Below are 15,268 nucleotides of genomic sequence, written 5' to 3' on the forward strand. Positions count from 1 at the left end.
CCACCCAGTCTCTTTAGGCACCGAGGTAAGGATCAGTAATCAAGATGGCCCCAACCAGGACCCCTGGTGCTCACCTGTTGAGGAAGGGCCTACAAGAACAAAAGCCAGCGGCTGGGCTAGGCTGCCATGCGCCCCAGAGGGAATTCTTTACAAGCGATTTAATAGCCTCTCGAGGCTGCACCAGCCGCTGCTCTATTGGGCCACGCATTTAGATTGAAAGCCAAACCCTGGTGCTTTGCGAGAACCACGCCCTGCTGAGCCGGGATTAGCTACAGAAACTCTTCTCAAACCCAGAGCTCAGCCCAGTGCTGGAGAGAGATGGGGCCAGCTGATGTCTAAACTAGACCCCCGCTCTCTGCTGCACTGACAAAGGGAGAGGGACAGAGGACAAGGATCAGAACAGCCGGTCATGAGAGAGGCTTATCATAATTACACATGGGTTAGCCCTAAAAGGGGAACCCACTGGCGAGGTCAGCAGGGGAGTCATGAGTGCTCAGAGGAGGGAGCTGACGAAAAGACAGAAGGTGACCTCAAAGGGCCAAGCAGGAGTGTTCAGGCATAGGGGCTAGAATGAGAAAAGGGGCAGACAGAGAGGGAGCCCCATGGTGAGCTGCGCTGGTACAGCGTGGGATACGTGCAGAGCAGCCAGGAGCAGAGCGCCGCTGGGCCTTGAAGGGGGCCAAGCCCCGAAAAGCCCCATTCACCACATGGCCAGCCGGGAGTTAGGGACATCAGAGGGAGTTTCCAGTTACCTTATTACTGTTGTCCTGCAGAGGAAGTTTCATAGAAGAAAGAATAAAGGGCTTTTTAATCTCCATCTGAGAGGCTGGAAGAGAGAACAACGGCTCAGCCACTCATCGTTGACCTCCCTACCCAGACTGACAGGATCACAGGGCCTGGCCCCAGAGGGCCTCCTCCCTGACCAGATGTGTGCTTCTCTCCTTCCCCCCTTGGAAGGGCCACTGAGTGGGAAAGAAGCTAGTTTTACACCTAACAAGCAACTGGATAAAAAGCCACACTGCAACCTCCATTCAGGTTCTTCACACTGAGCAGAAGTGGACTCTCATTGTGCCAGCAGAAAGTCCAGGCGAACACTTGGCTAGTCTGGGTGGAATTGCTGACAGTTACATGCCTAGGCTTTGGGAAGGGGCATGGATGAGGCCAGAGCAGACTTGCCATCCAGCACCAGAGTCCGCTCGGCCATAACTAAACCAGGAGAACAGTCCCACGTGGTGGAAGCTGAGATCCCAGCTAGCTAACACAGCAATAAAGAGTTGAGTTGCCCTGAGGCATTTTGGCTTCTAAGGGAAAGGCTTTGTGTAGCCGATTATCCTAGGCCAGGTCTGCTCAGAGGAAGCATCTAGATTACTCGGAAGCTGTTCACCTGCCTGGGGGCTCCCAGGCCTAAGGACTCCTGGCTCCCTCCACCCCCCCGAGGAAGAGAATGCTATTTCCTCAGTGCTGTCTGCCCACAATGGGCTGGGAGTAAGGAATGGAGCTTAAATCCCAAGCCATGTCCTGCAGGGTGGCCCCACGGTTCCTGCTTTGTGATGCTCTACGGCAGAGTCCATACTAAATATCATGATGTTGGCGTAAGGGCTTGTCTGGGGCACAAGGCCGTGAAGGGTGTTTGTTTAAGAGACACGTGCTACAAAGTTCTGGCCTGCGCTGTGCAGCCGGCCGGACTAGATTACATGGTCTCCTCTTGCCCCGAAGGAATCGGGGACTGCCTGCCAGAATGTCAGTCCTCTTAAATCCAGCCCCCAGGTCTAGCTACCCAAGCACATGGCCCAGCACCGAGCAGGAATTCCCACCTGGGCGCTGGCACCCTGCATGGATACAACTGGGCTGCTGGAGGGAGCTGGTCCCTGTGTTACTTACGGGCACAGTTGATAATTTGCCTCATGATGATCAGCGTCCCCACACGTATCCTCTCGTTGTGGCTCTCCAGCTTTGGGAGTAGGAAGCCAAGCAAGCGATCAGGAAATGTACAGGCTGCAGAAGAACAAGGCCACCATTATGGACATTCTGAGCTCAGGAGCAGTCAGCAGGAAGGCCTCAGGCCAAATGTGGCTGGCAGTCACCTTAGTCTGATAGGCCGGCAGCCTAGAGGCTACAGGGCCCAGGAGGCAGTGCTGCCTCTGGGCATCAGCCAAGAGTATTCTCCTCAATTTGGTGCACTGCATGCTGGGACAGGCCCCTCTGCTACTGAAGGCTGTGGCTTTGCAGTTTGCACTTCAAAGGCCATTCAAACACCCTCTATTCCTGCTATCTTGGCTCACGTGGCCAATACTCCAGTGGAAGCGGCCTGCTGATTTGTGCAATGCCTCTGCCGTATTTTCGGTATGTCTCCCCGACAGGTAATGCATCTTCGCGACCTTTGCTGAACATTCAGCAGAGCTGTCCACAAGTGGACACGCACGTCCTCCTCTTTCCAAACCACCCAGAACCATGCAGGAGGAGGTCAGGTTACGCCTTCCAACATTCAACACCTTGCATTTGTCAAGGATGCATTGGCTGGTTTCAGGCTCAGCCCCAGGGGAACCTGCACAGGCGTAAGTCAAACATGTCATACGAGAAAAAGGAATCAGACCTACTTGAGCCCTCTCAGAACTAGTGTTGCTACTTTGCATAAAGACAGTTGAAAGTGCTGCTCAGCTGTAAGGCTTTCAAGCACAAGTGCTAACGATAGGGGGAAGTCATCTGACCGTGACTAGGCAGAAGTCTAGCAGGATCCTAATGAAACTACTGTTGCTTTAGTGGCAATTCCACAAGCTTCCTTTCAAGTATGAATCATTCGAAAGAGAAGCTTGCCAGACCTGGGGGCTACAGGGCTCGGTCCGTACAGGAGGCAGGGCTACAGCAGTGCTAGAGATCACATCAGGGCTGTTTTATGCAGGACTCTAGTAGCCAGAGACAATTCAGCTAGCTCAGTCCTTTCACAGAGCCTTCAGCCAGAGGCGAGCAGACAACCTGTGCGCTATACGTCAGCGTGGAGTTCTGCTCAGAGGGGCTCCCTGGAATCCTGCCACCTAGTCTGACTGCTGCCATCTGCTGCTCTAAGCAAAACTGCCAGGGTCCACACAAAGCCAGTCTGTCCCCGTTATCCCTTCCAGCGTACACGGCTAAGCTAGAGGGCTAACTGGCATATGCTGCATTACTAGCCTCTGTCTGTGTGAAGAGGCAGCAGAGTCATCTGCCATAACTCTGCTAAATGGCCCTTAGGAACTAGAGCAGTGAAACCAGATGCCTTTGGAGAGCGATGAATTCACCAGAGGTTGGAATCCTCAGCATCCCTGAGGCACGACACACAAGCAAACTTTCATACTCAAGCCAAGTCAGTCCAAGGCCAAGTTTTAAATGGCCAGATCTCAGCGAGCACCTCAGCTAAGTGTGGAGCTCCAGAGAGCAAATGGTGCCTGGTAACCTGCCTGCTTTTGGCACGGTCTCCACACAGGACGTGAGCAATTGCTTTCACCAAGCCTGAAGCCAGGTGGGACAGTCAGAACAAGAATCTGGTCATTCGTTCTGTCCCATTTCTCCACTCCCCTCCCAGAACTGAAGTCTATCAAACCCTACTGGACACCCAGACAAGGTGAGAAACTGGTTTTCTGCCTCCCCCCGAACACAGCCAGATCTCAGAACTGTGCACTCACCAGGTGGAGCTCAAGCCTTCCTGAACATGCCAGGAGACTGGCTTGGAGGCGGTCAGGAAAACCCCTTTCCCTCAAATGCTGACCACGAGAGTGTGCTGTTGCTATGACGGGCACTTCCACAGGGAGGCAGAGAACTTCTGCAGATTCAAACCCACACACACACACACACACACAGAGCCGTAGACAGGCAGGAGGTAAGTCACAGCGAGAGTCCATAGGGGACTCGGCCTTCACCCCTCAGCCCCCCCAGCCCTTACCAAGGACAGTGAAGCATCGAAGGACCTCATTGTGGTTTTTTAAACTCAGGGGGACGGAGGACTCCACCGGGGCACAAATCTGTGGGAGGGAAACAGTCAGTCAATCAATGAGAGCTGGGCAGCACCTGGCATTCAGCCCCTATCCCAAAGCCTTTCCACTTGAGTTCAGCTCGCAGGCACCAAGCCCACGCTAACAGCTGGACATGGCCAGTGGAAGAGCCCAGCAGTCCCGGAATCCATGCCATGTGCTGCATGTGATGCTCCCAGAGCACACTGAACATTTGATCATTGTGAAGTAGCGTGGAGAAGCTGCGTGCACCTGCTAGCACAGACCTTGGCACTCTTCGGTCATTCAGTGCCAGCAGAGTGCATTGGTTCCACAGACACAGCTCACTGGACAAGCTGGGGGGCAAGGGGGGGCAGTGGCCTTGGCATAGGGGATCTGCTAGCTTGTGGGTTTGGGTTTCTGGAGCTGCTAAACGTTTCCATTTCATGGGTAGTTTAACAAAATCAGAGCACGATCCATTTCCTTTGCAAGTCATTGCAGACTTCCTTCTTTTAAATACTAAAAATTGCTCTTTGCAGGCTGCTCCAATATGCAGTTTATCTGGGGACCCCTCCCCATCTGCTCCCTCTCCAGCTTGCAGACAGGACACTTCTTACTGGCACACCGAAGCAAGCTGCTCACTGTCTACTTGTGCCAGAAAGATCCTGGCTGTTCAGGTCTTCTTGGCTGACACTACTGCATAACTATATTGGTTAAAATCAGGGACTCCACTCTCCACTTCTGATCCTGAGAACAAGCTCTTGTGAGAGGCCAAGCTCGGTCAGACCAATGGTCTATCTAGCCCAGTATCCAGTCTTCCAACACTGGCCAGTGCCAGGTGTCCCAGAGGGAATGAACAGAACAGGGAATCATCAAGTGATCCATCGCAGTCGCCCATTCCCAGCTTCTGGCAAAGAGAGGCTAGGGACACCATCCCTGCCCAGCCTGGCTAATAGCCACTGAGAGCGTGGGGCACGGGTCACTGGCTGGAGAATTCTCTGCACCTTGAAATCTTTAAATCACAATTTGATGACTTCAGTGGCTCGGACACAGGTTACAGATTTATTACAGGAGTGGGTGGGAGAGATTCTGTGGCCTGGGTTGTGCAGGTGGTTAGACTAGATGATCATAATGGCCCCTTCTGACCATAAAGTCTATGACAGAACTAGGTAAGTTCCTGGAGGACAGGTCCTTTTTTTAAACCCTGTTATAGTTTTGGCCTTCACAATATCCCCTGGTAACGACTTCCACAAGTTGACTGTGCACTGTGTGAAGAAATACTTCTGTTTTAAACCTGCTGCCTATTAATTTCATTGGGTGACCCCTAATTCTTGTGTTATGAGAAGGAGTAAACACTTCCTTATTCACTATAGACCTCTACCACATCCTCACTTAGCCCTCTCTTTTCCAGGCTGAAGAGTCCCAGTCTTTTTCCATCTCCCCCATATCATTTTTGTTGCCTTTCTCCATCCCTTTTCCAATTCCAATACATCGTTTCTGAGACGAGGCGACCACATCTGCACACAGTATTCAAGCTGTGGGCGACCACGGATTTATATAGACGCAACATGATATTTTCTGTTTTACTATCTGTCCCTTTCTCAACGATGCCCAACACTGTTTGTTTTTTGACTGCCGCTGCACAGTGAGTGGATGTTTCCAGAGAACTCTCCACAGTGACTCCAAGATCTTTCCTGAGTCACATCAGCTAATTTAGACCCCATCATTGTATATGTAGAGTTGTATATAAAGTACTATTTCGGTAGCATACAGTCTGCATAGGATTGGCATCCATTACCTTATCATCTAACTTTGTTTTCTACCCGCAGTTCTCACCACCCTCAGTTCCTCTGCTACAGTCACGTGCCTGCTGTCTGACTAGCACACCCGGTAAAACGGGTGTTTTAGGTGCCTTAGCACAGCTGGCGTTAGCTGTGGGGGTTTAGCATTTTAACAGTATTTGTTTATCAGTGTGACGGGCTCATATCAAACTCCAGCTGGGAGCCTGGACAAAGCACTGGTGGAGGCAGGGCACTGAGGAGCACACGTCAATGCCTTGCGTACTGCCCATCCTCCAGCCATGGCGAGCCCAGGGCACCTGATCTTCCAGGCCTTAAAAGGAAAACAAATTAAGTATTAGCTTAAAAAGACATTAACGTGATTTAAAAGGGTGCTACCCCATAGACAGAGGCCATCTGATCAAGGGGATCAACTCCCTCCCCCTCGTATGGTTTGGCGAATGAATTCAGCAGCCATAGGCTGGCCCAACCTAGCCCAGGCCAGGCTGAAGAGGAACAGGGAGTTGGGGGTTATCCCTCAGCTCCTGAAGATTCAGGCACCTATAGCCAGAAGCGGGCTGGGGAACAGGACATCCCAGGAGCGCTTAATCCCTAAAGTGTTGTACCACGAACAATCACAAGTCAGCCCCCGGACATCATGGGGGGGCCATGTGGGGAGGCTGAGTGCACCCCCTCCGACAACTAAATAGAAGCAGCTCTAGGGATTCACCGAAGTTTCTGCTTTTGACCCAGTGACCAGGCCTAGAGTTAGAGCAAGTCTGTGCAAGTGGCTGGATTCAAACCCAGAATCCCAGTTCTTTCCCACGTGATTCACCCTCCCTCAAAGCTGAGCTGTACATGCGCTTTCCAGCGCTACGACGGCATTACCCCATTGGAGACCCGTGGCTCATGCCAATCCACTCAGCAGCACCAGAGTCATTTGCTCGAGCAGAAAAGCAATTCAAACAAAGGGTGTTCTGCACTCTGCACATGGTTATCCCCGCACAGCTGCCTCCATTAGGGCAGCACAAACATGCCTCCAGCTAGTTCGGAAAGTCACCGGACTCAGACCTCTCCAGAGCACCTGGCTCCGCTTCACAGCCATCGCTTGTCCTTCAGGAGTTCGGACGCACCTCCCATCACCCTCCTGGCTCATTTCAAGCCATTCTCTCCAGGCCACATCATTTAGCTCTAGGGCCGAGTCTCCAGAGAGTGAAACAGGGTCTGTGCTTTTAGAAAGGACCATGACACATGGGGGCAGCGTCAGACAGAACTCGGCCACCCTGCCCTTGGACTGGCAAAGTGCAGCCCAGGACCATTTACTTAGTGGCAACGTCCTGAGGGGCGTAGTCTAGGTGCTAGACACTGAAGTGGGCTGCACAGGAATGGAAGAGGGTTTAGTGCTTCCCCCCTTAAAGTTATAAACACCTGGTGCCACGAACAACCTCGGCATTAACAGAGTAGCTGCTCCTAGGGACAGGTCATCAGCACAGATCAGGGCCTGCTCCTAGCACCTGATTCAAGTGGTGGCTTGGCCGCATGCCAAGGCATGCACGTTCCATAGGCTATAACTCCACATGGGAGAGCTGGACACCTGTGATCTACTCCAGGTTACGCAACCTGAGTGCGGCTGAAGCCGCCCAAGAGCACCATTTTCAGCTAAGGCAGGGGTGGGCAAACTTTTTGGCCCGAGGGCCACATCTGGGTGGGGAAATTGCATGCAGGGCCATGAATGTAGGGCTGGGGCAAGGGGTTGGGGTGCGGAAGGGAGTTCAGGGCAGGGGGCTGGGGTGCAGGAGGGAGCTCAAGGCAAGAGGGGTGCAGGAGGGGGCTCAAGGCAGGGGGTTGGGGTGTGGGAAGGGTTCAAGCTGTGGGCTCCGGCCCGGCCCCACTTACCACAAGTGGCACCAGGGTGGCAGCAGGGCTAAGGCAGGCTCCTTGCCTGCCCTGGGCTTGCGCTGCTCCCGGAAACAGCCAGCATTTCCAGCAGTGGTTCCTCGAGGTGCAGTGGGGCAGACGGCTCTGCCACATGCCATCCTCGCCTGCGGTTCCCCCCTCCCAGCCAATGGGAGCTGTGGGGGTGGTGCCTGCAGGCGAGAGCAGCACAGGGAGCCCCCTGCCCCACTCCCCCAGGGACATGGTGCCAGCCGCTTCCCGGAGCGGCGCAGGGCCATGGCAGGCAGGGAGCCTGCCTTAGCCCCACTGCACCATGGGGCTGGCAATCCCACAGGCTAGACTGAAAGCCCCGAGGGGCTGGATCCAGCCCACAGGCCATAGTTTGCCCTGTGCTAAGGGCTTGGAGGGGAGGGAGCGTTTGTAGAGATTAGATACTCAAGGACATTAAAAAGCTACAATAGGAATACGCTGATTCAGCAGCCTGCAATAGAAAACTAGTTGCTGGTGAGGAAGCACTTGGACTCTTCAGTCAAGTCTACGACATCTGTCCAAGAGGTATGTAGTCTGGATATCCTAGGCAATGCAAACCTACCCCTAGGTGCATCTAACAAGGAACACTCCCTGCCAGTTACAGACTCCACCATGGGACACCAGGGACCTCCCACCTTTCCAGCCTCAAAAGAACAATTCATGACTCCTGGCATCTCACCCAGAAAGGTCCCAACACACCACACACAAAAGACAGACCCAACAGTCTTGTCCTACCAGGATGAAGGTGAAACCTCAGTTCCTGTATATGCTACTGAGAAACCATGGACAACTGGTGCTTAACAGTTACAGGATTAATCTAGAGTTGGTGCCAGACCACCCCTGTAGGGCTCCCACATGAATAAGATGCTCCAGGATACGCCGATCTTGCTCCCAGGATTGTTAGCAGTACTTGGTGTTGCTCACGCCTAGTCTTCAGCCTTTCAAGGGTTTGTCTTTTCTCCACATGTTTGTGGATTCTGCCTTTACTGCTTCACTGAGAGTGGGGTGTGACCCTTGTTCAGGACAGCTGGGGCAGCAGAGCAAACAGCTTCTGATCCTGCTAGCAAGGGACTGGCTTCTCATCTCCCCTGCCAGGGTAAGGGCCATCAGGGAAGGAGGCAGGAGCAGCTCAGGGCAGCTAGGAGGCACCAAGCCAACTGTCTCTCTAGCAGAGAAACATGCTCTATGTTCCTCTGCAGCTCACCCTGAACTGTGCTGGGAGCAGCAGCTGCTCCTTCCAAATACCTCTTGCCCCTTCTGGAATGTGCACAGGCTGGCCGGCTTGGCCCCTGCCCTCAAACAGAAATATGGTCTCTGTTTAAATGGAGATATTTCTCGTGCCTCATTCCAAATTGGAGCCTGAAGGCCTTCTAGACTGGGAAGTTCCTTCTGCAAGATGGGGCAGTGTTTAGGGTAAGAGGTCCCTAATGCACACAGTTCTCAGCTTGATGCAGGTGGCTGCAGCACTCGGATGTGAACTCCAGCCCCAGGTTCTGGATCCCATGTGCCATTTCCTGAGATACCGTTCAGGAAGTTCTAATGAACGTCTGGGCTTACCAGCACCCAGCCCCAGAATAGGTCTCCCAGCCCTGCTGACCCATCTCGATCCTTACCTGGGGATGCAGGGTGCTTAGAAGGGCATCAAGCTGCGTGTCCAGAGTGCGGCTGCCAAAGTTGACAGAAGCCTCAAGAATCTGGCACAAGCTCTGCTCAGAAAGAGACATTGGAATGTTGCAATTAGCATGAGGAAAAGGAACCGCCGCCCCGCTGGAAATGAAAGAGTAACGACTTGGTGATCAGGAAGCAGAGAGACTCCATGACCAGGATCCAAACCCAGGAGACACTATCCCAGTGCACGCTGAGCTAAGGGGATGGGGCTGTAGTAGAAAAACCAAGTGCAATCATCATCCAGCTGCTGTGGGTAAAGCACCAAGGAGGTTTCTGGAACTCATCCATCTTCCCCCATTCTCCTGCTGCAGCCTGCCACAGAGCAGCATCTCCACATACTGGCTGCTGCAGCCAGCCATGTACGTTGGCAGACTACCAACCCGGTCATTGCTTCTCTGCTAACAGCACTCTGTCTTGGAGGGGCTCGACTGGACATCCTCCCCTTACAGGCAGCGGGAGCCAAGAACGAGCAGAGCAAGAGGAGTCCAGGACAGAAGGAAATACAGTGGTCCCAGCACCAGAGCAGGACATGGGGCAGAAGGAGTGGTAGAGAGGTCATCACCTGCCAGGCCATCTGGAGTGGACTCCCAATCCACCAGAGAGGTTGCTATACTCTGGGTCAGTAGCAATAAGTTTGCCCCTCCCTGACAAAGAGGCACATGGTAGCAGCAGCCGGGCCCTGGCCAATGGCAGGTTCAGCCTTTGTGAAAGAGGTATCAGAACCTGCCAATACCACACTGACCAGCCTCAGTGGTGCCAACCCTAGCGTGATTCCAGCCAAGCCAGAGTGTTCAGACAAGGCAGGATTTGTAACCGTGCCCCAACACATAGGTCTGGGCATGTGACCCGGCCTGTGGTACGAAAGGAGCCTTCGAACTGCTCCTTTGCTGCCAAAGCCTGGAGCTCAGTCTGATGTGCTGGGCAGACTAGAAGGGCCTAGCAGGAAAGGAAGCAACAGGACTGTGGGTCCTCGAGGGGCACCCAGCTTGTACTGAGTGTGTGCACGGCCACGGGGAGACAATCTTACAGGCAGTATGTTCTCCTGTCCCACCCCCACCCCCTGGGAGCACCTTGGTCAATGATCTAAGGAACACACATACATGGATTACAGGTAGCTGCGGGGACACACAAGAGGGTGCCCCTCAGTCCCACTGGAGCAGCGTGCTGAGCCATTTACCTTGGTCACATAAAAGGCCTCCACGTGCTTCTTGTAGAGAGCAAGAATTCCCGGCACCAGTCTCGGTAGCTGCTCCTCGAGTTTTTCGCTGGGCATCAGGTGACTCATGGGCCCAAGAGCCTTCACAACGGCGAATCTCAGCTGCAGGGACAGAAACAATCTGCAAGAGTCAGACCTCTCAGACAGCCTGAGCCCTGGAGTCAGGGTCGTGCTGCTAGGCTGGCTCCAACACTGTCCCCACAGCAGCACGACTGTCAGAGGGGTTGGTTTGTGCTCCTCTGGTGCTGGGAGACGGTCCCAGACTAGCCACCACACGGACCGAGCCTGCTCAGAGGACCCAGTGAAAGGCGCAGCGGCAGTGTACGTTTGCCCACACTGCTCCACCAACCCAAGGGCAAGGGGAGCTGGGTCTCACCGTGCAGTCAAAGGAACCACTGGTATCAGGTGCTGAGGGAGCGGGTGGGTGGTGTAGCCAGGCCACCTTCCGTCACGCCCACATCCAACTAGATGGAGCATGCCCAGTTTCTTCCCGGATAGGATTTGCATGTTGCCTCCTCTCCCTTAGGCTCAGCTGACACCCTGATGCTAGCAAGGGGTGCATACAAGACTCTCCCACTCCAAGCTGCATAACTCAGGGACAGAGTGACAACTACAGCTGTCCCAGAGGGCAAACACTTGCATGGCGTTAGAGAGCAAGACAGGCGCTCCCTCAGCCAGCAGACCAGAGTCTTTAGGGTGGGATGGGGAGAAAGGCAGACTACAGACCCCTGCATGGGCAGTGGCAGGCCCAGTCTGACAGTGGAGATTTAGCGAGAAGGGAGAAACCCACTCAGGGACGTAGCCACACCAAGCTACCAAACAGCACAGCCGCACCTTGGCCTCCCGGCTCTGCAGCCAGACGTTGAAGAGAACATCGTAGGCATTGAAGATCTCACTGGAGAAGGTGTCTTTCCTTACAGTGGGGTCAGGCGCTTTATCCAAGTTCGCCAGGTATTCCTGGATGCTCTCACTGAAATGCTGCAGAGCTACAAGACAGAGATTTACTCATTTAGATCTCTCTCACACACACCATTAAAGTTAACAACAGGCTTTCGACTGAGGGCTGAGATGCTGCTGTTTGAGCAACATCCAGCATCCTGGTGCATGAGCAATTCCCTTTTAACACTTTATTAGCAGAAACACCAGCACTGAAGGGGTAGCCTGTAGGAGAGGTCTGCAGCTGTCACAAGTCAACAGGATGCTTTCACTGGGCTGCTCTTGTGCTTTAAGGCCTGTATTTAAGACCTTTAGTCCCCATTTTGGTGCAATGGCTCCTGATAACTACCACTTAGAGTCTGAAGTGGGGCCGATGTCTCAACTTAGCCCATTTGGAAAGCAAAGAGGAGACCTGATGTTCGGGCTCTGTGCAGAACCCAACCCAGAGTGGATCCTCCTCATCTTTTGTATCAGTCTTTGACTGATCAATAGGTCTGACCAGTAGGTGTCTGGTAACATTTCCTACACAAATACACAAGGGGTGGGCAGAGAAGAAAGGAGAGAATGCACACAAGGCAGGTGGCAGAAGCATACCCTGGTCTAGGACGGGAAAGAGAACAGGGGAAAGACAGGAAGGAAAAGAGGGGTGTTGTTTTTAAAACATTAAATTAACCACTCTAGCTAGACTGACTGGCTACTACAGTAGCCATGGCCCACAACCTCCTCCTTCCTTTTAAGATGCAGTGGCCAGGCCAGCACAGGTTCTCACCCACAGGTTCTTTACTCCCGGGGTTCTCAAACTGGGGGTTGGGACCCCTCAGGGGGTTGCAAGGTTATTGCGGGGCGGGGGGATTGTGAGCTGTCAGCCTCCACCCCACATCTCACTTCACCTCCAGCATTTATAATGGTGTAAAATATATTTTTTTAAAGTATTTTTAATGTATTGGGTGGGGGGGGTCACACTCAGAGGCTTGCTGTGTGAAAGGGGTCACCAGTACATAAGTTGGAGAAACGCTGGTTTACTCCTTGGGTCAGCCATGTAGTTTTCTCAAGTCCTGCCTTCCTATTTTCAGGAAAAATCGGGATATTTCAGGTTAGCACAGAGAAGCGCCCAGACTCTTCACATGGGATTTCCAGGAGCGGGTGCAGAGCTACCCCTTCTGTTCCTCACTTTGGCTGCCCTCCAGCTTCCCTGGGCACTGCAGCGGAGGAGACTTCTGCCAAATGAGCACCGTTCGGGCGTTTTAAGTAGTGCCAGTGTGAACAGTGGTGAATTCTGAGGCTTGCACTTGCTGCCTTCATATCCTTTTACACACCCAACACCAACACCAACACGAACACTCCAAATTCATCATGTGAGTTAAAGGAAGAACATGCTTCCCACCCTGGGACATGCTGCTGCCAGAGTCCCTGTAACAAAGCTGAGGCCCTGGCATGCTGCAGCACAGGAAAATTGATCTGTGCTTACCTGAAAGTTCCCTTTTCTAAGCTCCATGGAGCCAGCTTGCCCTGGCACACAGGGTACGTCTACACTGCCCACTCAGCCCAGACTGACTGATTTGAGCCCTAGCCCCTCTGCCATCCACTCTCAAATCCATCTGACTCAGGTCAGCAAGTTCTCAGAACCAGAGTCCTAGGGCCCTGCTGGGGAGAGGGTCAGAGCCAGAGCCACTGTGACTCTGGGCCAAGCCCCGTCCTACTGCAGTGTGAATGTAGCTCAAGCCACAGCCCCAAGGCAGAAGGGCTGCCTAGTGCAGCACGGACGCATGCGCACAGCTGGGAGCCCCTGGTCCAACAATCGGAAGCCCAGGTTTCCAGTGCAACGCTGACACAGCCAGAGGAGAGCTGGAAATGGACATGCAAAGAGTGAGGCCTGGTTCACTAGGGGAAGTGATGCCCAGTCTCTGCCATGGAGAAACTGGTTGTGCTTTTCCTGGGATTCAGGAAAATGGCATTTGAAGGATCCTGGCTGAGGAAGTTGTCTCAGCTGGAGGGACCTCGTGGGGGTGGGGTATTCATGGGCTGCCAGGTCTTGTTCTGTCCCAAGCTGCAGCTGTGTGGGCTTTAGCACGATGAAGATAGGAAGATGCAGCTGTACTTCACACAGCTACAGCCTCCTTTCCACCACTACTCACCAGGCGATTTGCAGGGAGGGCACCCACAACCAGCTACCCTTGGACATTACCAATCCCAAGTCTCTTCAAACTAGTCACCTGACTGTTGGTTCCCAGTTGTTTAGCTTTTAGCTCCATTTCTAGGCATCAGCCCCCCTAGTGTGCTGGGCCTTCCAGCCCTGACCCACGGAAAAGCCCTTTCTCCCATGCTGCCCCTCATGCTTGGGAGGAGCTCTCCATAAATATCCACAAAGCTACCTTGCCCTCCTCTGCCTCAATGACTACAAAAACCGTGCCAAGGGTTAGGCCTCTGGTGCAGAGGCCTCTGCATGCCATGCAGGCCAGTACTGTCTCCTTGGATCCAGGCCGAGATGGAAGGGTAAGACACCAGATGTACTCCCTTTTACACTCATTGGGGCAGGGGCCATTTCTGTTCTGTTTCTACAACACCTGGCACGATGGAGTCCTCAGCCATGATGAAGGTGCTACGTAGAGTATATACCATGAATCGAAGTAGTCCCACTAAGCCAGTCAATGAGGCAAGCACAGGCTTAAAATCAAGCACCTGCTTAAGTGCTTTGCTGGACCAGGTCAGAGCGCCCAGCCCCTTGCGTACAATAAAGGACTGAGAATCAAGAATGCCCAAGGGGTGCTCCATGCCTTGATGCCAACTCACTAACCTTTGCCCAGTCATTGCCCTGAGGAAACAGGGAGCCTGAATGCCCTTTTTCATAGAGGGGGAGCGTTCATGGTTTGTAAGATACTGAAGATATTTAGCACTCTGTGCCGCATGGCAGCACTAGACAAGAGCGTCATTCTACCACAAAGACAAGCCGCCTGCATTAGAACCAGCTTCTTCCTGGCAGACTCAGGGGTGACTAGCCAGCAACTGCGACCCTGCAATGCCATTGCCAGCACTGACTTGGGCGCCAGATCACTGGCTGAGTGAGGCACACAAGGAATATTTAAACGAGCTTCACACACAACTATGAATATTTTTCCTCCTCACAGAAGCTTTACTCTGACTCCTTGGAAAATCTGCAATGATGCATGAAAGTTACACTTCAACCCGTTCAGGGCATCAGCATTCACTTTCAGTGGAGTGCACTGGATTGCGCCAGCCAGCCAGCACCGGAGAGAGAGTTTGATTACTGCGTTCGAGCAAACTCAGTCTCTGGATCTCGCTTTGTTATTCCAGCAGCAAGACGAGATGTGCTGCAGAGCGTAGGCACAGAAATCTCTCCCCTGCAGCTTGAGGGCCTTTCAAGAGGTTCTCTGATTCCATTTGTTCCCAGTGCAGAGCTGCCCCAGCACGGCCCCTGCGTTCAGACAGCAGTGGGTGAGGATGTTGCACTGGCCAGAGAGGCTGCTCGCCCAGCAGGGTTGAGAGCAAAGCTGCTGCATCTGGCAAAGCCTTTGAGAGGAGAACGGTGCTCGCACAGACCTGCCCTTCTCTTTTCAGCTGGCTGATAAAGGAAGCCACAAGTTTAGAGCATCCTCTACTGGGATGTTTGAGACGACAGTGTCACCGCCAGGCTCCTGTGACGACTACAGGACTCTGTCTTGGGCTGTAAGACAGTAACACAATAGCCCAGTAAAGCCTGACAGGAGCAGGTGGTTACACAGAAACTGAACAAAGATGCAGAAGTAACTCACCAGCCAGACACACCA

The 15,268-nt window shown here is 53.3% G+C and overlaps 1 protein-coding gene across 6 annotated transcripts in view; it reads right to left on the reverse strand.

The window, feature by feature from the left end:
• MROH1 (maestro heat like repeat family member 1) overlaps positions 1 to 15,268 on the reverse strand; it is a 127,440-nt gene that overhangs the window by 74,027 nt on the left and 38,145 nt on the right. For all 6 annotated transcript variants that reach the window (XR_007772494.1, XM_050939326.1, XM_050939327.1 and 3 more), the window contains 6 exons: positions 11,382 to 11,533; positions 10,509 to 10,649; positions 9,277 to 9,369; positions 3,914 to 3,992; positions 1,882 to 1,995; positions 753 to 826 (listed from right to left, as the gene is read on the reverse strand). Coding sequence is in view for 5 of the 6 variants with exons in the window: in XM_050939326.1 (XP_050795283.1) it covers positions 753 to 826; positions 1,882 to 1,995; positions 3,914 to 3,992; positions 9,277 to 9,369; positions 10,509 to 10,649; positions 11,382 to 11,533 (653 nt within the window). In the remaining variant the exon portion in view is untranslated. The remainder of the gene's footprint in view (positions 1 to 752; positions 827 to 1,881; positions 1,996 to 3,913; positions 3,993 to 9,276; positions 9,370 to 10,508; positions 10,650 to 11,381; positions 11,534 to 15,268) is intronic.

This window comes from Gopherus flavomarginatus, chromosome 2, assembly GCF_025201925.1.
Source record: "Gopherus flavomarginatus isolate rGopFla2 chromosome 2, rGopFla2.mat.asm, whole genome shotgun sequence".
In the NCBI taxonomy this organism is placed as follows: domain Eukaryota; kingdom Metazoa; phylum Chordata; order Testudines; family Testudinidae; genus Gopherus; species Gopherus flavomarginatus.